Source organism: Dermacentor albipictus, chromosome 4 (assembly GCF_038994185.2).
Source record: "Dermacentor albipictus isolate Rhodes 1998 colony chromosome 4, USDA_Dalb.pri_finalv2, whole genome shotgun sequence".
NCBI classification, from domain to species: Eukaryota; Metazoa; Arthropoda; class Arachnida; order Ixodida; family Ixodidae; genus Dermacentor; species Dermacentor albipictus.
Genome location: NC_091824.1, coordinates 59766689 through 59790817, shown reverse-complemented (window position 1 = coordinate 59790817; position 24129 = coordinate 59766689). Strand labels below are relative to the sequence as shown.

At 49.5% G+C, this 24129-nt stretch overlaps 1 protein-coding gene across 6 annotated transcripts in view; it reads left to right on the top strand.

The window, feature by feature from the left end:
* The first annotated feature begins 527 nt into the window (after nucleotides 1-527).
* LOC139059109 (uncharacterized) overlaps nucleotides 528-24129 on the top strand; it is a 961629-nt gene continuing 938027 nt past the window's right edge. For 5 of the 6 annotated variants that reach the window (XR_011513917.1, XR_011513916.1, XR_011513922.1 and 2 more), the window contains exon 1: nucleotides 528-1191. Coding sequence is in view for 1 of the 6 variants with exons in the window: in XM_070537013.1 (XP_070393114.1) it covers nucleotides 1097-1191 (95 nt within the window). In the remaining 5 variants the exon portion in view is untranslated. Of the gene's footprint in view, nucleotides 1192-2971; nucleotides 3609-24129 lie in introns of those variants that run through there. The other variant, XR_011513921.1, reaches the window with a different exon arrangement.

Below are 24129 nucleotides of genomic sequence, written 5' to 3'. Positions count from 1 at the left end.
TCAAATCCCGGCCACGGCGTCCGCCTTCCGATGAAGGCGAAATGCAAGAAACACCCAGGTATACTTAGATTTAGGTGCACGTCAAAGAAGTCCAGGTGCTAAAAATTAATCCGGAGCCTCCCACTACGACGTGCCTCATAATCAGAGGGTGGTTTTGACAAGTAAAACCCATAATTTAATAATGTGTGCATATGCAAGACAAATTGCGAACTCCGTAGCCGATATTATCAGCATGTCGCCATGATGCATTGGTGGACCGCAGGATGACGGAGGCATTGGTTGCTTTCTCTGCAGGTTCATTATGACCAATCTAACTCACAATGCGGACAATGACACATGGCTTTTAAGATATGCTGAGCTGCTGGGTGTTTGTGTTTCCTTCTTGTCTCTATAGTTTACGGAAAGCAATAATTGCTCTTCTGATAACGCTGGCCGTGAGTAGAGTATATAAGGTCACTAACGATCATGATGATATGTGCAGTGACGACCACGGTGTATGGCGTATATATAAGTGAAGTCTAGCGGTGGCGCTGGTAAGCGCGTGCGCTGGCGGCTCCTAGCAACATTGTAAGGTTACGCTGATTGCACGCGAAACAACGCACTTCCATTTTCGATTTATAACCACGCCCAACACTCTAAAAGACTTGCGTGCGGGTAAGCAGAATCAAGTGCGCGTTCTGCATTTGGCAGTCATCGAGGCTGAGCGGCAACGACAGTTTTTGTGACCCTTAAATTTCAGTATCAATCTGTTCCACCAAGCTAGACGCAGCTTTGAACGGCAGTCTGCTTTACTGGGAAGTCTTGCGCATGCTCATAACGATTCCGAAGCAAACTTGACAAGCTGACGACGGGTGCTGGGTATGTTGGCTTCTTGAAGATGGAATGTATCCAGGGGCATACGAAATTGCTATGAAATCGCGAAGGTCCTTGTACTGCCACATCTTCCAGCCGGAATGCAACGCCCACCGTCTTCGTTGACAGCAAAGGAAAGCTTGAGCCACCCCGTGCTGTGCCAGTGCAGAAGTCTACAGTGAACACTCGGCTCGCTCCGTTTCACACCGCGTCATAGCTTGTCCCACAGCGAGCGTGTCACGGGATGAACGGTAGTGGCTACAGTTTTGAAGATGGTTCCACAAGATGGAAATACGCCTACAAAACAAGACATCAAAGGGAACGTCGCCAGATGGCAAGGTAAGGTGCACATCTTGCTAACGAAAAGCATGGTTTCTTCCATACCTTAGAACTTAAACAGAAAACTTGATCGGTTGGCGACATGCTGGGCCCACTTGCACATGTCTTGGCAGCTAAGGCTGTCTCGCATAACGCTTCGCACTACGTTGAACTTATGCGCGTCTCATTACTTATAACAACGGAAGATTTCGCATATCCAGCTCTAAACAATTACCCCACGTCAGACACAATGGTTCTATAGATTGCAAAATTTCTGGCAGAGCCGACAGTTTTCATATATCTGCACTTCAGGATAAGTCAGGTGGTGAAAAAACTCGCTTAGTGTGTATTATCAAAACGTCTGCAACCTGCATACTCAGAGAAATTTACCCGTCGTGGTTGCTCAGTGGCTATGGTGTTTGGCTGCTGAGCACGAGGTCGCGGGATCGAATCCGGGCCACGGCGGCCGCATTTCGATGGGGGCGAAATGCGAAAACACCCGTGTGCTTAGATTTAGGTGCACGTTAAAGAACCCCAGGTGGTCGAAATTTACGGAGCCCTCCACTACGGCGTGCCTCATAATCAGAAAGTGGTTCTGGCACGTAAAACCCCATAACTTAAACTGAGAGAAATTTGTCAACTTCAGCGAAGGCGTGGCTGTAAAGTTTGCGAGAATGATTGTTAGTTGAATTTGACGTGTGAAGGCTTCAGTTGGATCATTGGAAATTCTTAAGTTTATCACCAGTATCAAGTCGTTTGTCATTTATGGTGCTTTTATCCGGACTAACGAATGCAGTTGATTTTGTCAAATGTTTCAGTGCATGGTGATGTCTTTTCGTGTTTAGACCGCTGAGATCAGCTTGCTGATAGCAGCGACCTAAAAAATAAAGGCGTCTCGGCTTTCGCCATTGAAGATTGCCATTTTCTTCTACAAGAGATAACTTGCATCGACGTCAGCGTGACCGCCATCTCCGGATGCCATCATTGCGAGATATTGTACGCGCAGGAAACGTGATAGCACGATAGGCGGTCTTTCGCCGAGCGACAGAGTGAGAAGAAAATTTAATAAAATAGAGGGCAACCGCAGGGGGCTTGCGATGGGGCCTGGTTGTGCGTGTCGTCTTCACTCAGTCCAGGACCCCATGCATGAGCCGAGGCCGCCGGATGCGCTCTCACGGCCAGATCGAGCTGTTCTCGCGAGTTGACGCCAGACAGCGAGGCTTCCCACTGTTGCGTGGTGGGGTGTGGGATTGTAGGGTTACAAATAGACAATAGTGATAACCCTGTAGAAAACTGTCATCACCAAAGAAAAAAACAACGATCTCCGCGTGACAGCACGGTACACTGACGTCATCTGAGCTGAAATGTCCGTGTACTACTACGGTGAGAAGTTGCGTCCACGATGTTAAGTGAGAACTCTCTGTGCGACGAAAGTACTCAACCTTCTAATCTCTACTTTTTACAATCAATTCTTTTATCGAGGTAACTAATTCTCTAGCCAACGTAATAATCCTTCCTTACTTCGTGCCGAAATTTATGCGCCTATATATCGTCTGTGGCGCGATACAATAAACGAGTCTGTTGCTATGACAAAAGAGATTGCTTGGGGCTTTTATATATGTTTGAAACTTGGACGTTTTCTGAACGCGTTATTCTAAATTTCACTAATCCTGGAGCTGCCTGGTTACCTCAGCTGCGTAGGAAACCGTGAACTGAAGAATATTCTAAAATATCGTTTTTTTTTCTTCCTCTGTGTGCTCGTTTGTGTGTGCGTACTTTTTTTTTTCTCCCTGGTTTTCAGGGGACGAAAGAGCGAACGTTCCTTTGTTGCTCCTGTCGTTTTCCGTCCAACACAATGCGCAACAAGAACGTGAACCTGGACGCGTCGGGGTGGATCAGTGGCTACACCGTTGTGATTTTGAGGACGAGGTCGCGGGCTCGATGTCCAGCAACGGATTCAGCATGCCAATGGAGGCGGGATGCAGGAATGCTAGGGCTCCCTGATTTGGGTGTACGTTAGGGCGCTCACAATCAATCCGGAGTCCTGTACTACGCCATCCCCATAGCCCACTGTAATGCTTCAGGACCTTAAACTCTACGTTGCATATATATAAAACATAAACTTGCACTAATTAGCCCCGTTATATGCATTGCGGAACATTACATTCAGAAATGAAGGTGGACCACATTTCTTGTACCAGAAATTCAGTGCTTATCGCTCTCTGATAAGATATACGAAGGAGTGTCGAGTTTGCCTGTAGCCTGCATGTTTTTGAGTATTTGGTGCAAAATCATTCGCATGCGCGTTCACGAAATATCGGCTTCCGTACATCCAAATATAATAAAGTCAACTATTTCACGTCTGGAAACAATGTGTCAACATAAATTCTTAGCTTGCGTAGTTGCAGCTACAGATAGCACGCATATGGAAAGTAGCCAATGAAATTTCTGCACTTCCTTCATTCTGAGTTAGCCTTTGTGATGTAACGTAAGAAAAAATTGTGCAAAGCAAACGACCATGATTGTCAATGTTAAGAGAATAGCCGAACGGTTCCAGAAATATTCTGCAGGAGAACTTGTTGCTGAGCTAGTTGGCGTTTGCTTAACGACTTATTATAACGCAAAGGCACAATCACAAAGAAGACGCACACGCACTCACGTCACAGACTATTTTGACGTGTCACATGGCATCGACGCTTGTGACGGCCGTTTCTCTGTCTTCTATGTTTGTGCCTTCACCCTAAAATATGTCATTTAGCTTCCGGAAAGCTGTTTAGCTTTATTAAAGTTACTTTTCCATACTTCGTATCTCTTACAAATGTGCGATTTATTCGTGCACACTATGACGCGCTCGTGATGCTCACCTCGAGATTTTTGTTAAATATTTTCAGCGATGAAGTCCGCCTATCATGTTATAAAGAAATACATGAACGACAATGGGATCGAACGTGTCTTCCAGCACAGTAGTCTATTGCTGTAAGCATTGGCCGCGGACATATGCACGCTGCTTATCGTCATTCTTGGCGTTAGTGATCTGGTTAGAAGGACTGGTGAGGCTTATACAATGCTGACTAACGGCCTAATCCTCTGCTATAGAGGTCTTCTAGATAAGATCGAATACGGGGTAGAATTTCTAATCCATAAGGACATAGCGGGCAACATTGATGAATCCCACATCATTAATGGCAGGGTAGCAGTCATCGTAACCAAGCTGAATAGGAGGTAGAGAATAAAGGTAGTACAAGCCTACGCTCCAACCTGAAATCGCAACAACGAAAAGATAAGCCGGCAGATCCCCCGCCCTATAGGGATCGATGTTATGCGAAGCAGTGTGCGGGGAGCCTACCAAACTAACAAAATGACTATGACAGCACCAAGATGTAGGCGACTGTTTCATGACCTACATGACACACATATGATGACGTATCATTTATGTTCGTCATATGCTCTTGTCATACTAGGGCAGTTTTGTTACACACCAAGTTAACGAAATGACCATGAGGTCACGAAGCCGTAGGCGGCTGTTTCATGACCTGCATGACACGGATGTCATGACATTCATGTGATAACCCATCATTTATGTTCGTCATACACTCTTGTCATACTATGCCAGTTTTGGTACATACCAAGACGTAGGCAGCTGTTTCATGACCTACACGGCGCGCATGTCATGACATTCATGTCATGACCTATCATTTATGTTCGTCATGCACTCTTGTCATACTATGCCAATTTTAGCACATACAACGTTAACGAAACGACCATGAGAGCATCAAGATGTAGGCGGCTAGATAGATAGATACTGTCAAAGTGACAAATGCTCGCCAAGAAATTCTCCGCATTTAATGGAACAGTTTTATGAAGGTGTTGAATTGACTATAAGAGAAGTACATCCTCAGTATGCTGTGGTCATGGGCGACTTCAATGCAAAAGTGGGGAAAAGGCAGGCTGGGGAGCAAGCATTTGGCAACTACGGCATCCATTCTAGCAACACTAGAGGAAAGATGTTGGTAGAATTGGTGGAAAGGAATAGGCTCCGAATAATTAATACTTTTTTCAGGAAGCGCAGTAACAGGCAGTGGACCTGGAAAAGCCCTTATGGAGAAACAAGAACTGAAATAGATTTCATACTCTCTGCCGATCCCAGTATAGTGCCATATGTAGAAGTGTTACGTAGGGTAGAGTGCAGTGACACTAGGTTAGTTCTCTCAATTTGAAGAGAGAAATAGTAACACTGATGAAGAACAAACAGGCTAACCTAGACGCAGTAAGTGTAAAGGCAGTCCAATTCAGGCTGCTGATCGCAAACAAATATGTAGATTTAGGACAGGAAGATGAAAATAACACACAGGTAATGAAAGATACTATAAATATAGTGATTTCAGAAGCAGCAATTGAAGTGGAAAGAAAGGCACCAAAGCAGCAAGCAGCGAAGCTCTCCCAAGTAACAAAGGACCTAATAAAGCAACGACAAAAGATGAAAGTTTTCAACTCAAGAGACCAGATTAAATTAGCTGGATTGTCAAGGTTGATAAACAAAGAGAAAGTGACATTCGAAATTATAGCGTGGGAGAGATCGAGGAAGCAGTAAAAATGTGCGCATCATGAATTCAGTGCGAAGAAAACTTGGCGTAAGACAGGGCAAGCTGTACGCAGTGAAGGTTAACAGGTAATGTCATCAGCTATTTCGATGATTTAATAAAGGCAGCAGAAGACTTCTATACTTAGCCGCGCAGTACCAAGAGCAGCCACGCAATTTTAATTGAAAGTAATGATTAACAGGGTACAGATGCTCCTTGTATAGCTAGCGACGAAGTTAGAAGGGCTTTCAAGATATCTCCCATGGAAAAGGGCAGGAGAAGTTGGAATAATAGTCAATTCGATCAAAGACGGAGGTGATGATATACGCTTGAAAATCTACCGGCATTTTATACGCAATGCCTCACGACTTAAAGTATACCAGAGAGCTGGAAGAATTATACTAATCGATAAGACGGGAGACGTTAAAGAATTGAAGAATTATAGGCCCATTAGCTTGCTTTCAGCATTGTATAAAGCCCAGGCTGCTAGTTGGGCTAGATTGTAATGTAGGATTCATGGTTTACGAAAAATGTAGTGCATAACACAAGGGACAAAGAAAAAAATTCACGACTCGAGCGCGCTCTATAACTGAATTGCTTCTTAAAGATGCGTTAATATGAAATTAAGGGAGCAACCTATGTCTTCAAGAAGTACGTCTAATTTCCCTGTGCTTTCGCATTACAACAAATGGCTACGAAACGGCGCCAGAGTAGTGCGCATTTGTCTGTATGGAAACAAAGTCCTGCATGAGTGGAGGTCCGTCTCTGGCGACTGCTGTGAATTGCGGCCACGCGTCACCCACGCGCTGCCTCTCGCGATCTCCCGAGCAGCGATGCGGTCGCGCCACACTTCGTGTTCTGTGCGCGTCGCGAATGCACGGCCAGACTTTTCTTTCAAGAGGGAAGCGAGCCTTCCTTACTTTTATGGCTTTCTCTTTCACTGGCCCCCCGCGGACTCCAAGCTGTGCGCGAGAGAAAGGACCCCGCTCCCTCCGTTCGGTTCCTGAAAGAAACCCAGTGACGACGCTTCGGGGTGGTCGGCTGTTTCCCGTGCCCGGGGGCGTCGACGGGGATGGAAACCACAGTTGGAAAGGCGCGGGACGGGCAGACTCGCCCCACCAGCCCTAGAGACCGGACCACTTTTTTACGGGGCTAAAACTGAACGTTTTTTGTATTTTTAACTTGCTTTTTTGACCTTCTCAGTGTAATTAAAGTTTGTTTTAAATGTTCAACTGCGTTCGACCCGTTATCTAGCTGGACAGCGGACGCTTTGATCCCGTCAAGTGCGATCCGCGAGGCCAGCATAGTAAAATAGTGAAGTCGACTGCCATCGGCCGCCAACTCAACGTCCGCTGCAGTGGAATACGTCGCACGGCAAGACCTCCGGTTTGACCATGACATCCGCCTACTGCAAGGACACGGCATCGCCTACAAGTTGAGCAGCTGACGGCACACAGGGCAACGACAAGGTGGGCTCGTTTCAAATTTCATCGCGCAGCTTAGCAGGCTTCACCACATACGTCCGCTTTGAGTGAGATACGTCGTGAAGCACGCACGCCAAAATGGATCAGGACAAGCTGACGCCTGAAACGTCTCAAATTATGACAGCAGAGCATGAAGCTTCCACGGCAAATATTCGACCACAAAGAGCAACTACGTTTTCCATGAAAGCTAAAGAAACGTATGAAACGAGCCGCGAAGAGCACTGCCGGAGAATAGACGCTGCCTGGAAGAACGTGGAGACAGCTATTTTCAAAGTGTCATGTGCAAAAGAGGAAGACGTTAACAACGCCGCAACGCAGCTTCGCGCAAGCTATGAGCGCTACGAACACGTCGCAGCCAGATACTCTACCTTCCTCGCCAGAACGAGCAGATCTGAAACCCAGCAGGAATTAGAACTCCAAAAAGCAATCGACGCAGATCGTTATGTGACTGTAAGCGACAAATTACGTGAGGCTACAGAACGAGAACGCGACCGCTTACAAGAGGTAACGTCGCAGCACTCTCTATCGGCCCACTCAAGCGTTTCTTCGAGGTCACGACGATCGGGCTCGTCAACAATCAGCCTAGCCGCCGTACAAGCACGCGCACAAGCTGAAGCCGTCCGGGCCAGAGCAGAGTTTGGTCGCAGAGAGGCCGCGATGCGTATTGAAAGGGCAAGGATTGAGGCTGAATTGGATATTTTGCAGCATGAAAAAGAAGCGGCAGCTGCAAACGCACAGGCGAATGCGCTCGAGGCAGCCGTGGAGCAGGATGGCGGGGAGCGCATGCGCACGCTCCCTCCTGTGGACCGAACGCTGCAGACTAGGAGTTATATCGATGAGCAGCAAGCCCTACGCAACTCTGCGCTCGTGTTTACTGAGGAGGCCGTTACCAACTCAAGCGACGACGTGAACAATGCTCGCACGTCGCCGAGGGCCAACACAGCTGCGAATAATTCGATGTGTCTGCGAGCTGATGAACGTCCACCTGACTACGATGCTGCCCCTAACAACCCAAGTTGTAAGCATGCTGGAGCTACGAGTCGTCTTATGAACTTACGAGTTGGTCCGCAGCCGCTTGTGCACGCCCCGACACACAACAGTTCAAGCTCAGAGCTAGCCGATGTCCTCAAATTCCTGTGCCGCAAAGACCTTGTTTCAAGCGGTCTTATCAAGTTTGATGATCGACCTGAGAACTTTCGCGCTTGGAAATCATCGTTTAAAGGTGTCGTCAGAGATCTAGGTCTTTCGGCCCAGGAAGAGCTGGACCTTCTCATCAAATGGCTCGGCCCTGAATCGTCAAATCAGGCTCGGAGATTGAAATCGGTGCACGTGGATGACTTTTCAACGGGCTTGAACGTTGTGTGGAAACGGCTCGACGACGTCTTTGGGCGCCCTGAGGCAATTGAGGATGCACTACTGACGCGGCTGGAAGACTTCCCGAAGATATCTTACCGGGAAAATACCAGACTCCAGGAACTTGGCGACCTCCTGCTAGAACTCGAGGCTGCGAAAACTGACCCGTATCTTGCCGGTCTTGGCTATTTAGATACCGCAAGAGGGGTCAACAAAATTGTCTCAAAGTTGCCATCTGGACTTCAAGAAAATTGGATGTCGGCGGGGTCGAAATACAAGAAAGATCACGACACTGCATTTCCACCCTTTTCTTTCTTTAGCAAATTCGTTAGAGATCAGGCCAGCATGAGGAACGACCCGAGTTTCATCTTGCATCCACAAAATGCCTCGTCTGAATTCAATCAAAGGAAGGAAGACAATGGTACCAAGACCACGCGGCAAAGATCATCTGTGTCAGCGAGGAAAACAGAAGTGGATCCTGTTTTTGCCAAGAATTATCAAGATGCCACTGCTAACGAACAGCAACCGGAATCGAGGGACTTTAAAAGGTGGTGTCCATATCACAAGAAACCTCACCCTTTGGAAAGGTGTCGCGTCTTCCGTGAGAAAACCTTGGAAGAGCGGCAATCTTTCATAAAGAAGCAAGGGATCTGCCTACGATGCTGCTCATCCAAGAACCACATGCAGTGGCAATGTCAGGCAGTTGTGAGATGCCTCATATGCGACAGCACCGACCACGCCACAGCGCTTCACCCAGCACCGCCAACCTCAGAGCCGTCAAGGGCTAGTGGGTCTGATGACAGTACCACAGATGACTCAGAAAGAAGAGTCACATCTAGGCGTACTGAAGTGGCAAACGCTGACAACAGCACAAGGTCGTGTGCCAAAATCTGCCTCGTAGAGGTCACCCATGAGACTCAGCCTGAGAAGACAGTTAGAGCGTACGCGATTCTTGACGACCAGAGTAATCGCTCGTTGGTTAGGCCAGAACTCCTCAACGATTTCGGAGTGAAGGGGACGCCTACGCAATACACGCTCCGCACTTGCTCCGGCAGTACTGAAGTGGTTGGAAGAGTCGCTCATGGTTTTTTCGTGCAGAGCATGTCAGGCGAAGTCAAGTTTCCTCTTCCACCTCTCCTCGAGTGCAAGGCAATTCCAGAAAACAGAGACGAAATTCCGACACCTGACGCTGCAAGGCACTACCCGCACTTGAAGTCAGTAGCAAATCACATTCCGCCTCTTGAGGAGGCTGGAATACTGCTCCTCCTTGGCCGGGACATCCTAAGAGCTCACAAGGTTCGTCAGACAATCAACGGACCCCACGACGCGCCGTATGCTCAGAAGCTCGACCTCGGATGGGTCATTGTCGGCGATGTTTGCGTTGGTCGAACGCGGAAAACGGGCAGCGTCAACGTGTTCAAGACCCATGTGCTGGACAGTGGGCGACCATCTCTTTTCGAGCCATGCCCAAGACATTTCTTTGTTAGGGAGACACCGATTCTCTACTCTGCGGATAAGGTCTCAAAAGATTTACGATTGGCAGCAACATTGGATGACACCCTGGCCCCGAATCTTTTCGAGACAACAGAATTTGACAACCAGCGTGCTCTCTCCATGGAAGACAAGACATTCCTCAAGATAATGAATAGTGAATTCACCCAAGACAAATTAAACAATTGGGTCGCCCCTCTCCCCTTTCGCACACCGAGAAGTCGGCTTCCGAACAACAGAGAACAAGCTCTGTCTCGTCTGCTCTCGCTACGGCGTACCCTGCGAAAAAATCCTGAAACAAGGGAACGTTTCGTGAACTTCATGAACGAGCTCTTCATCAAGGGTCATGCAGAGGAAGCTCCACCACTTCACGTGGACGAAGAATGTTGGTATCTGCCCATATTCGGCGTTCACCACCCCCAGAAGCCTGATCAAATCCGAGTCGTGTTTGACTCCAGCGCTCAGTATGAAGGGGTATCTCTGAACAACGTTCTCCTGACCGGCCCTGACCTGACGAATAACCTTGTGGGGATTTTGATGCGCTTCCGGCAAGAACCAGTTGCGGTTACAGCGGACGTCCAGCAAATGTTCTACAGTTTCATGGTTCGCGAGGACCATCAGAACTACCTGAGGTTCCTCTGGTTTAAGGGCAACGATATCTCCAGAGAAATCATAGAGTGCCGAATGAAGGTTCACGTTTTCGGCAACAGCCCATCGCCAGCTATTTCAACGTATGGCCTTCGACGGACTGCCCAACAAGCTGCCCCCCGATTTGGCGAAGACGCCAGGAAGTTCGTTGAAAGAGATTTCTACGTCGATGATGCACTTAAGTCTCTTCCGAGCGAAGAAGATGCCGTTAGTCTGCTGCAAAGAACACAGAAAATGCTTGCAACGGCTAATATAAGGCTGCACAAGATAGCTTCGAATAGGCAGAATGTGCTGAATGCATTTCCTCGAGAGGACCACGCCCAGGGACTGAAGAACCTCGACTTCGGCACAGACGCGTCGCTTACGCAGAGAAGTCTCGGTCTGCTGTGGGACATAGGCGACGACAGCTTCGTCTTCAGGGCTCCTCGTCAGGACAGGCCATATACGCGGCGAGGAGTGCTGTCGACCGTCAACAGCCTTTACGATCCACTAGGGTTTGTGGCTCCAATAACGGTTCAAGGCAAGTACCTTCTCCGTGACCTCGTGACGAAGGGTTATGACTGGGACACACCGCTTTCGGACGAGAAAAAGCAGAGATGGGACGAGTGGAAGAACTCTCTCCAGACACTACAGCACCTTCACGTGCGAAGAACGTATGCGCCAGTCTCGACGCTTGAAGCCGAAAGCAGGGACATTCATGTATTTTTAGACGCGTCCACAAGGGCCGTCGCAGCTGTGGCATACCTACGCGTGACTGACAAGCAAGGAAACAGACACGTCGGATTTGTGATGGGAAAGGCCAAGCTTGCTCCACAACCAGAACACACCATCCCAAGGCTTGAGTTGTGTGCAGCAGTGCTTGCTGTAGAGATGACCGATTCTATACTACGAGAATTGGACTTCCAGCCGAACTCGGTCACGTTCTACACGAATAGCAAAGTGGTCTTGGGTTACATATACAACGAAACAAGAAGGTTCTACGTGTATGTGGCCAACAGGGTGCAGCGGATACGTAGCAGCACGCAACCTGAACAATGGAAATACGTTCACACAGACGAAAATCCAGCAGACCACGCCACTAGAGCGATTCCAGCAGCACAGCTTAAAAGCACGAACTGGTTGTCCGGACCTGATTTTCTCTCACGACGAGAAAAGGAAGCACGGTCGTCGAGCTTCATCCTCTTAAATCCTGATGAAGACAAAGAAATACGCCCTGAAGTCTGCACTCTGGCGACGGAGGTGAACAGACGACAGCGACTCGGAGCTGAACGCTTTCATAGACTCTCGAACTGGAAATCTCTCACTCGTACTGTAGCAAGTCTGATCCAGGTTGCCCATCGCGCAAAGAACGCATCACAAGGAGAGGTAGCTCCCGTTGAGGCGCTCTCCAAAGCCAGGCTCGTCATCATTCGCGCAGTACAGCAGGACGCATTTTATGAAGAGATATGCTGTATCCAGAGAGGAGAGCAGGTTCACAAGACAAGCTCGCTTCGAAAGCTTGACCCATTCTTAGACGCCAACGGCTTGATCCGCGTCGGCGGCCGCTTGAACAGAAGCGACCTTCCAGACGATGAGAAACACCCCCTCTTATTGCCGGGTCGGCACCATGTGGCGACGCTTCTCGTGCGCCACCACCATGAATGCGTGCAACACCAGGGCCGACACTTCACAGAAGGAGCCGTACGAGCTGCTGGGTATTGGATCGTCGGAGGTAAAAGGTGCATCTCATCCGTGCTGCAAGCATGCATTTCATGCAAGAAGCTGCGAGGGCGCTTTCACGACCAGAAGATGGCTGACCTTCCGGCAGATCGAATCAGCACAGATCCTCCTTTCACGAATGTTGGAATCGATGTTTTCGGTCCCTGGATGATTGCCTCTCGCCGAACGAGAGGTGGTGTTGCAAACAGCAAGCGCTGGGCAGTCATGTTCACTTGCTTAAGCATTCGCGCAGTGCACATTGAGCTGATCGAATCAATGGATACGTCGAGTTTCATTAATGCCTTCCGGAGGTTCCTAGCAGTGCCAGGGCCCGTCAAGCTAATACGCTCTGACTGCGGGACCAATTTTATCGGAGCTTGCAGACAACTTGGGATCAGCTCAGAGGGCATTCATCGCTCACAAATAGGCAAGTTCCTCAGCGGAAACGGCTGCAAATGGATATTCAATCCACCGCACGCGTCCCATATGGGCGGTGCGTGGGAGCGGATGATAGGCATTGCACGTCGCATTCTTGACTCAATGCTCATGCAGTCACGTCATCAACGACTCACGCATGACATTCTTGCAACCTTTTTGGCAGAAGTTGCGGCCAACATTAATGCCAGGCCCATAACTCCTACTTCGTCTGACCCCGAAGATCCCACAATCCTAACTCCGGCGACACTCTTAACCCAAAAACACGGAAGCGCATCTGTAACAACTGGGCAGTTAGATACAAGCAACCTCTACAAACGGCATTGGCGTCTCGTGCAAAACCTGGCTGACGAGTTCTGGAAGCGCTGGCGCACAACGTATGTCACTACTTTGCAACAACGCCGAAAATGGCAAGCAACAAAACCCGACCTCAAAGAAGGCGACGTCGTTCTACTCAGGGATAAAGAAGCAACCCGCAACGACTGGCCCGTCGGAGTGATTACACGAAGCCTGCCCAGCGCAGATGGAAGGGTGCGCAAGGTCGAGCTGAAAACAGCCAAAGACGGGGTTGTGAAAACATTCTTCCGGCCAACAACAGAAGTTGTGCGTTTGCTGTGACCGTGATATAGTGGTGGCGTCTTAACAACGGAAGACACCAGACGGGGAGTGTTCTGTGCGCGTCGCGAATGCACGGCCAGACTTTTCTTTCAAGAGGGAAGCGAGCCTTCCTTACTTTTATGGCTTTCTCTTTCACTGGCCCCCCGCGGACTCCAAGCTGTGCGCGAGAGAAAGGACCCCGCTCCCTCCGTTCGGTTCCTGAAAGAAACCCAGTGACGACGCTTCGGGGTGGTCGGCTGTTTCCCGTGCCCGGGGGCGTCGACGGGGATGGAAACCACAGTTGGAAAGGTGCGGGACGGGCAGACTCGCCCCACCAGCCCTAGAGACCGGACCACTTTTTTACGGGGCTAAAACTGAACGTTTTTTGTATTTTTAACTTGCTTTTTTGACCTTCTCAGTGTAATTAAAGTTTGTTTTAAATGTTCAACTGCGTTCGACCCGTTATCTAGCTGGACAGCGGACGCTTTGATCCCGTCAAGTGCGATCCGCGAGGCCAGCATACTTCGCTCCGTTTGTAATGTGCCGCACGAGACAGATTTTCAGTGCCAGCCAATATAACGCAATATGGAAGTACGTATAGAGCTGCGCTCAAATTTAGTATTAGTATTAGTATTTTCTTTTTTACTTCATTCTTGATTCTTGTACTGTTCGCTTCTGCATTTTATAGTTAGATTCTGTTTAACTACCTGCCGTGGTTGCCTAGTGGCTATAGCGTGTTGGCCTGCTAAGCACGAGCTCGCGTGATTGAATCCCGGCCACGGCGGCCGCATTTCTATGGGAGCGAGATGCAAAAAGACCCGTGTACTTAGCTTTAGGTGCACGCTAAAGAACCCCAGTTAGTCCGCCTTATTCCGGAGTCTCCCACTACGGCGTGCCTCAAGATGGGATCGTGGTTTTGGCACGTAAGAGTCCACAGTTTAATTCTATTAAACTATGCGTATTCGTGAATGTTTTCCTAACCCGCCGCGCTGGCGTAGTGGCTCTGGCGTTCGCTGATAAACCCGAGGGCGTGATTTGGAAACCCGGCCGCGGCGGTCCTTTTTTCATACGGGCGAAATAAAAGAACGCCCGTGCGCATTGCACTGGGTTCCCGTTTGAGACCGTCAGGTGGTGAAAATATTTACGGAGACCCCCACTACGCCGAGCCTCATAATTATATCGTGGTTTAATCACGTAAAACACCAGAACGTATTTTTTTAATAACGTTGTGCCACATATTTAGGCATTTTCTTCAATAACTGCACGATTTTTATTGATTTTTGTGTTCTTCCGTATTGAACGTTAATTGCATCTATTAGGTATATTATCTGTGTAATCTAGATTTTATTCTCCAATCTATCGTTACCTTATATGTAAATGTTCGTACTCTGCTGCTTATTCCTGGATTGTTTACTCTTACTATTTATTTTACACGTTGTTCAACATGAGGTACCCTGAGCCTTACTGTAGTCTTACTGTAAACAAAGAAAATAGAGACGCCCGTCACAAGCGCCTGTGCCATGACACACGTCAGAAGAGCCTGTGACATTTGTCTGTGTCTTCTTTGTGAGTGCGCCTTTGCGCTATAATACGTCGTTAAGCAAACGCCAACAAGCCCAGCAACAAGTCTTCCTGCAGAATATTTCTAGAAGCATTCGGCTATTCTCTTAACATTGACAATCATGGTCGATTGCTTCTGCACAATTTTTTCATGCTTCCGTGACGTTGCACAAGCTAACTCAGAATGAAGGAAGCGCCGAAATTTCGTTGGCTTCCAACGAAACTACATATTTATTTATTTATTTATTTATTTATTTATTTATTTATTTATTTATTTATTTATTTATTTATTTACATGTACCTTATGGTAAAATATTAGTATGGAAAATCGGGAAAAAAAGAATCATCAGTATAATGAAAGGAATATGCACGCAACATGGAAAATTAATACGACATTAGCAAATACAATATGGAGCGCAATAAAAACAAACGGTAAACACAATAACATACGACCAGGCCATTCCTAAATATATTATCAAACCAAACCTGCAAAACCAACCTTTTATTGTCTTTATACTTGGGTCGACATCCTCTAAAAGCATTTTTTTTTTGTCTCTATAGGCGAGTTAGAATGGTGTGTGTGAGCGCCGGTGGCACTTAGTGGCTTAGTCGCAGCTTGAAATTGTGCCTTGCTATAATGACTTTCACAAGAAAGGCACAAACACAGTAAAGAAAATGGCGTCCGGCTGGTACCGATCGTTATTCTCAGCGTTCTGTCCCAATCTGATGTCCGGCTATGCCGAATGTCTTTTCTTTCGCATTCGTTAACACAGGACGCTTTCTCTGAGTTCCAAGCAGCACGGTCTCCACGCCTTCACTCTCGATATGTACGCGGCCCGCGAAAAAGACAAGCCAACTTCGGCTGACGACATACTTTCCAGATGAGGCTCTCATTTGCATACGAAGCGTGCGCTGTCGAAACTTTGGAAGGAGCGAGCGTCGAGGCGGCGCAAGTTCTTCATTCACTCTTGTTGCCACGGCCGGCGTACAGAGCAGGGCCTTTAACCACAGGGGCGGTCGTCGACGAATGCAAAAGCGGGCTTCGCGCAAACCGAGGAACAAAAAGCAAGAACAGGCGGCGAACAGCGCCTGGGCGGCGCCAGGATCCGTTATGCGATGACGTTTCCTTTAAAATCACCGCCATGAGTGTGGGTGCCTAATTGACTTTCTGTTTCTTTAATCATGCTTCCCCAATCTTGTCAGTTTGTCGTCACTCTTGTCTTTGATTTAGTGGAGTAGTTGCCTAGCGTGTTTTTTTATCTGAAGCTTTCTTTGCGTACTTTCCTGAGTGTGGCGCGGCTGCCTGACTGTTGGCTGTCGGCTATCTCGGCCGTCACTGTCTCGGCGGATATATTTCTGGATGTATTGTATTCTGTATTTACGTACAACAGGTAACATGAACGTACTCGCGAAATGGCTTATCTAAACCTTGTACGTAGGCTACGCATGCGCACCTTTGTTAAGCGTAACAAATACCTTCCTGCATAAAACTTGAACCTAGAATGTCGGCTCACGGATATCTCCAGAGCACACTGATAAGTTTCACAGCTTATTTGAATTACTTTATTTCCTTTGATTTAACCATTCGGTATGTGCGACTGAAGGTATGCTGGCCTCGCGGATCGCACTTGACGGGATCAAAGCGTCCGCTGTCCAGCTAGATAACGGGTCGAACGCAGTTGAACATTTAAAACAAACTTTAATTACACTGAGAAGGTCAAAAAAGCAAGTTAAAAATACACAAAACGTTCAGTTTTAGCCCCGTAAAAAAGTGGTCCGGTCTCTAGGGCTGGTGGGGCGAGTCTGCCCGTCCCGCGCTTTTCCAACTGTGGTTTCCATCCCCGTCGACGCCCCCGGGCACGGGAAACAGCCGACCACCCCGAAGCGTCGTCACTGGGTTTCTTTCAGGAACCGAACGGAGGGAGCGGGGTCCTTTCTCTCGCGCACAGCTTGGAGTCCGCGGGGGGCCAGTGAAAGAGAAAGCCATAAAAGTAAGGGAGGCCCGCTTCCCTCTTGAAAGAAAAGTCTGGCCGTACATTCGCGACGCGCACAGAACACTCCCCGTCTGGTGTCTTCCGTTGTTAAGACGCCACCACTATATCACGGTCACAGCAAACGCACAACTTCTGTTGTTGGCCGGAAGAATGTTTTCACAACCCCGTCTTTGGCTGTTTTCAGCTCGACCTTGCGCACCCTTCCATCTGCGCTGGGCAGGCTTCGTGTAATCACTCCGACGGGCCAGTCGTTGCGGGTTGCTTCTTTATCCCTGAGTAGAACGACGTCGCCTTCTTTGAGGTCGGGTTTTGTTGCTTGCCATTTTCGGCGTTGTTGCAAAGTAGTGACATACGTTGTGCGCCAGCGCTTCCAGAACTCGTCAGCCAGGTTTTGCACGAGACGCCAATGCCGTTTGTAGAGGTTGCTTGTATCTAACTGCCCAGTTGTTACAGATGCGCTTCCGTGTTTTTGGGTTAAGAGTGTCGCCGGAGTTAGGATTGTGGGATCTTCGGGGTCAGACGAAGTAGGAGTTATGGGCCTGGCATTAATGATGGCCGCAACTTCTGCCAAAAAGGTTGCAAGAATGTCATGCGTGAGTCGTTGATGACGTGACTGCATGAGCATTGAGTCAAGAATGCGGCGTGCAATGCCTATCATCCGCTCCCACGCACCGCCCATATGGGACGCGTGCGGTGGATTGAATATCCATTTGCAGCCGTTTCCGCTGAGGAACTTGCCTATTTGTGAGCGATGAATGCCCTCAGCGCTGATTCCAAGTTCTCTGCAAGCTCCGATAAAATTGGTCCCGCAGTCAGAGCGTATTAGCTTGACGGGCCCTCGCACTGCTAGGAACCTTCGGAAGGCATTAATGAAACTCGACGTATCCATTGATTCGATCAGCTCAATGTGCACTGCGCGAATGCTTAAGCAGGTGAACATGACTGCCCAGCGCTTGCTGTTTGCAACACCACCTCTCGTTCGGCGAGAGACAATCATCCAGGGACCGAAAACATCGATTCCAACATTCGTGAAAGGAGGATCTGTGCTGATTCGGTCTGCCGGAAGGTCAGCCATCTTCTGGTCGTGAAAGCGCCCTCGCAGCTTCTTGCATGAAATGCATGCTTGCAGCACGGATGAGATGCACCTTTTACCTCCGACGATCCAATACCCAGCAGCTCGTACGGCTCCTTCTGTGAAGTGTCGGCCCTGGTGTTGCACGCATTCATGGTGGTGGCGCACGAGAAGCTTCGCCACATGGTGCCGACCCGGCAATAAGAGAGGGTGTTTCTCATCGTCTGGAAGGTCGCTTCTGTTCAAGCGGCCGCCGACGCGGATCAAGCCGTTGGCGTCTAAGAATGGGTCAAGCCTTCGAAGCGAGCTTGTCTTGTGAACCTGCTCTCCTCTCTGGATACAGCATATCTCTTCATAAAATGTGTCCTGCTGTACTGCGCGAATGATGACGAGCCTGGCTTTGGAGAGCGCCTCAACGGGAGCTACCTCTCCTTGTGATGCGTTCTTTGCGCGATGGGCAACCTGGATCAGACTTGCTACAGCACGAGTGAGAGATTTCCAGTTCGAGAGTCTATGAAAGCGTTCAGCTCCGAGTCGCTGTCGTCTGTTCACCTCCGTCGCCAGAGTGCAGACTTCAGGGCGTATTTCTTTGTCTTCATTAGGATTGAAGAGGATGAAGCTCGACGACCGTGCTTCCTCTTCTCGTCGTGAGAGAAAATCAGGTCCGGACAACCAGTTCGTGCTTTTAAGCTGTGCTGCTGGAATCGTTCTAGTGGCGTGGTCTGCTGGATTTTCGTCTGTGTGAACGTATTTCCATTGTTCAGGTTGCGTGCTGCTACGTATCCGCTGCACCCTGTTGGCCACATACACGTAGAACCTTCTTGTTTCGTTGTATATGTAACCCAAGACCACTTTGCTATCCGTGTAGAACGTGACCGAGTTCGGCTGGAAGTCCAATTCTCGTAGTATAGAATCGGTCATCTCTACAGCAAGCACTGCTGCACACAACTCAAGCCTGGGGATGGTGTGTTCTGGTTGTGGAGCAAGCTTGGCCTTTCCCATCACAAATCCGACGTGTCTATTTCCTTGCTTGTCAGTCACGCGTAGGTATGCCACAGCTGCGACGGCCCTTGTGGACGCGTCTGAAAATACATGAATGTCCCTGCTTTCGGCTTCAAGCATCGAGACTGGCGCATACGTTCTTCGCACGTGAAGGTGCTGTAGTGTCTGGAGAGAGTTCTTCCACTCGTCCCATCTCTGCTTTTTCTCGTCCGAAAGCGGTGTGTCCCAGTCATAACCCTTCGTCACGAGGTCACGGAGAAGGTACTTGCCTTGAACCGTTATTGGAGCCACAAACCCTAGTGGATCGTAAAGGCTGTTGACGGTCGACAGCACTCCTCGCCGCGTATATGGCCTGTCCTGACGAGGAGCCCTGAAGACGAAGCTGTCGTCGCGTATGTCCCACAGTAGACCGAGACTTCTTTGCGTAAGCGACGCGTCTGTGCCGAAGTCGAGGTTCTTCAGTCCCTGGGCGTGGTCCTCTCGAGGAAATGCATTCAGCACATTCTGCCTATTCGAAGCTATCTTGTGCAGCCTTATGTTAGCCGTTGCAAGCGTTTTCTGTGTTCTTTGCAGCAGACTAATGGCATCTTCTTCGCTCGGAAGAGACTTAAGTGCATCATCGACGTAGAAATCTCTTTCAACGAACTTCCTGGCATCTTCGCCAAGTCGTGGGGCAGCTTGTTGGGCAGTCCGTCGAAGGCCATATGTTGAAACAGCTGGCGATGGGCTGTTGCCGAAAACGTGAACCTTCATTCGGCACTCTATGATTTCTCTGGAGATATCGTTGCCCTTAAACCAGAGGAACCTCAGGTAGTTCTGATGGTCCTCGCGAACCATGAAACTGTAGAACATTTGCTGGACGTCCGCTGTAACCGCAACTGGTTCTTGCCGGAAGCGTATCAAAATCCCCACAAGGTTATTCGTCAGGTCAGGGCCGGTCAGGAGAACGTTGTTCAGAGATACCCCTTCATACTGAGCGCTGGAGTCAAACACGACTCGGATTTGATCAGGCTTCTGGGGGTGGTGAATGCCGAATATGGGCAGATACCAACATTCTTCGTCCACGTGAAGTGGTGGAGCTTCCTCCGCATGACCCTTGATGAAGAGCTCGTTCATGAAGTTCACGAAACGTTCCCTTGTTTCAGGATTTTTTCGCAGGGTACGCCGTAGCGAGAGCAGACGAGACAGAGCTTGTTCTCTGTTGTTCGGAAGCCGACTTCTCGGTGTGCGAAAGGGGAGAGGGGCGACCCAATTATTTAATTTGTCTTGGGTGAATTCACTATTCATTATCTTGAGGAATGTCTTGTCTTCCATGGAGAGAGCACGCTGGTTGTCAAATTCTGTTGTCTCGAAAAGATTCGGGGCCAGGTTGTCATCCAATGTTGCTGCCAATCGTAAATCGTTTGAGACCTTATCCGCAGAGTAGAGAATCGGTGCCTCCCTAACAAAGAAATGTCTTGGGCACGGCTCGAAAAGAGATGGTCGCCCACTGTCCAGCACATGGGTCTTGAACACGTTGACGCTGCCCGTTTTCCGCGTTCGACCAACGCAAACATCGCCGACAATGACCCATCCGAGGTCGAGCTTCTGAGCATACGGCGCGTCGTGGGGTCCGTTGATTGTCTGACGAACCTTGTGAGCTCTTAGAATGTCCCGGCCAAGGAGGAGCAGTATTCCAGCCTCCTCAAGAGGCGGAATGTGATTTGCTACTGACTTCAAGTGCGGGTAGTGCCTTGCAGCGTCAGGTGTCGGAATTTCGTCTCTGTTTTCTGGAATTGCCTTGCACTCGAGGAGAGGTGGAAGAGGAAACTTGACTTCGCCTGATATGCTCTGCACGAAAAAACCATGAGCGACTCTTCCAACCACTTCAGTACTGCCGGAGCAAGTGCGGAGCGTGTATTGCGTAGGCGTCCCCTTCACTCCGAAATCGTTGAGGAGTTCTGGCCTAACCAACGAGCGATTACTCTGGTCGTCAAGAATCGCGTACGCTCTAACTGTCTTCTCAGGCTGAGTCTCATGGGTGACCTCTACGAGGCAGATTTTGGCACACGACTTTGTGCTGTTGTCAGCGTTTGCCACTTCAGTACGCCTAGATGTGACTCTTCTTTCTGAGTCATCTGTGGTACTGTCATCAGACCCACTAGCCCTTGACGGCTCTGAGGTTGGCGGTGCTGGGTGAAGCGCTGTGGCGTGGTCGGTGCTGTCGCATATGAGGCATATCACAACTGCCTGACATTGCCACTGCATGTGGTTCTTGGATGAGCAGCATCGTAGGCAGATCCCTTGCTTCTTTATGAAAGATTGCCGCTCCTCCAAGGTTTTCTCACGGAAGGCGCGACACCCTTCCAAAGGGTGAGGTTTCTTGTGATATGGACACCACCTTTTCAAGTCCTTCGATTCCGGTTGCTGTTCGTTAGCAGTGGCATCTTGATTAATTTTGGTAAAAGCAGGATCCACTTCTGTTTTTCTCGCTGACACAGACGATCTTTGCCGCGTGGTCTTGGCAGCATTGTCTTGCTTCCTCTGATTGAATTCAGACGGCGCATTTTGTGCATGCAAGATGAAACTCGGGTCGTTCCTCATGCTGGCCTGATCTCTAACGAATTTGCTAAAGAAAGAAAAGGGTGGAAATGCAGTGTCGTGATCTTTCTTGTATTGCGACCCCGCCGACATCCAATTTTCTTGAAGTCCAGATGGCAACTTTGAGACAATTTTGTTGACCCCTCTTGCGGTATCCAAATAGCCAAGACCGGCAAGATACGGGTCAGTTTTCGCAGCCTCGAGTTCTAGCAGGAGGTCGCCAAGTTCCTGGAGTCTGGTATTTTCCCGGTAAGCTATCTTCGGGAAGTCTTCCAGCCGCTTCAGTAGTGCATCCTCAATTGCCTCAGGGCACCCGAAGACGTCGTCGAGCCGTTTCCACACAACGTTCAAGCCCGTTGAAAAGTCATTCACGTGCACCGATTTCAACCTCCGAGCCTGATTTGACGATTCAGGGCCAAGCCATTTGATGAGGAGGTCTAGCTCTTCTTGGGCAGAAAGACCTAGATCTCTGACGACACCTTTGAACGATGATTTCCAAGCGCGAAAGTTCTCAGGTCGATCATCAAACTTGATAAGACCGCTTGAAACAAGGTCTTTGCGGCACAGGAATTTGAGGACATCGGCTAGCTCTGAGCTTGAACTGTTGTGTGTCGGGGCGTGCACAAGCGGGTGCGGACCAACTCGTAAGTTCATAAGACGACTCGTAGCTCCAGCATGCTTACAACTTGGGTTGTTAGGGGCAGCATCGTAGTCAGGTGGACGGTCATCAGCTCGCAGACGCATCGAATTATTCGCGGCTGTGTTGGCCCTCGGCGACGTGCGAGCATTGTTTACGTCGTCGCTTGAGTTGGTAACGGCCTCCTCAGTAAACACGAGCGCAGAGTTGCGTAGGGCTTGCTGCTCATCGATATAACTCCTAGTCTGCAGTGTTCGGTCCACAGGAGGGAGCGTGCGCATGCGCTCCCCGCCATCCTGCTCCACGGCTGCCTCGAGCGCATTCGCCTGTGCGTTTGCAGCTGCCGCTTCTTTTTCGTGCTGCAAAATATCCAATTCAGCCTCAATCCTTGCCTTTTCAATACGCATCGCGGCCTCTCTGCGACCAAACTCTGCTCTGGCCCGGACGGCTTCAGCTTGTGCGCGTGCTTGTACGGCGGCTAGGCTGATTGTTGACGAGCCCGATCGTCGTGACCTCGAAGAAACGCTTGAGTGGGCCGATAGAGAGTGCTGCGACGTTACCTCTTGTAAGCGGTCGCGTTCTCGTTCTGAAGCCTCACGTAATTTGTCGCTCACAGTCACATAACGATCTGCGTCGATTGCTTTTTGAAGTTCCAATTCCTCCTGGGTTTCAGATCTGCTCGTTCTGGCGAGGAAGGTAGAGTATCTGGCTGCGACGTGTTCGTAGCGCTCATAGCTTGCGCGAAGCTGCGTTGCGGCGTTGTTAACGTCTTCCTCTTTTGCACATGACACTTTGAAAATAGCTGTCTCCACATTCTTCCAGGCAGCGTCTATTCTCCGGCAGTGCTCTTCGCGGCTCGTTTCATACGTTTCTTTGGCTTTCATGGAAAACGTAGTTGCTCTTTGTGGTCGAATATTTGCCGTGGAAGCTTCATGCTCAGCTGTCATAATTTGAGACGTTTCAGGCGTCAGCTTGTCCTGATCCATTTTGGCGTGCGTGCTTCACGACGTATCTCACTCAAGGCGGACGTATGCCGTGAAGCCTGCTAAGCTGCGCGATGAAATTTGAAACGAGCCCACCTTGTCGTTGCCCTGTGTGCCGTCAGCTGCTCAACTTGTAGGCGATGCCGTGTCCTTGCAGTAGGCGGATGTCATGGTCAAACCGGAGGTCTTGCCGCGCGACGTATTCCACTGCAGCGGACGTTGAGTTGGCGGCCGATGGCAGTCGACTTCACTTTTTTTACTATGCTGGCCTCGCGGATCGCACTTGACGGGATCAAAGCGTCCGCTGTCCAGCTAGATAACGGGTCGAACGCAGTTGAACATTTAAAACAAACTTTAATTACACTGAGAAGGTCAAAAAAGCAAGTCAGAAATACACAAAACGTTCAGTTTTAGCCCCGTAAAAAAGTGGTCCGGTCTCTAGGGCTGGTGGGGCGAGTCTGCCCGTCCCGCGCTTTTCCAACTGTGGTTTCCATCCCCGTCGACGCCCCCGGGCACGGGAAACAGCCGACCACCCCGAAGCGTCGTCACTGGGTTTCTTTCAGGAACCGAACGGAGGGAGCGGGGTCCTTTCTCTCGCGCACAGCTTGGAGTCCGCGGGGGGCCAGTGAAAGAGAAAGCCATAAAAGTAAGGGAGGCCCGCTTCCCTCTTGAAAGAAAAGTCTGGCCGTACATTCGCGACGCGCACAGAACAGAAGGCATGCCCGTTCTTGGCCATTCCTTCAGAATGGGTGTGTCCCACTGTGACACAGAGGGGTGCAGAATCCCTAAATGATGCTTGATGCGCGTCGTAGTTCTCTGCGCATGCACTTGCCATCAACGTTCTT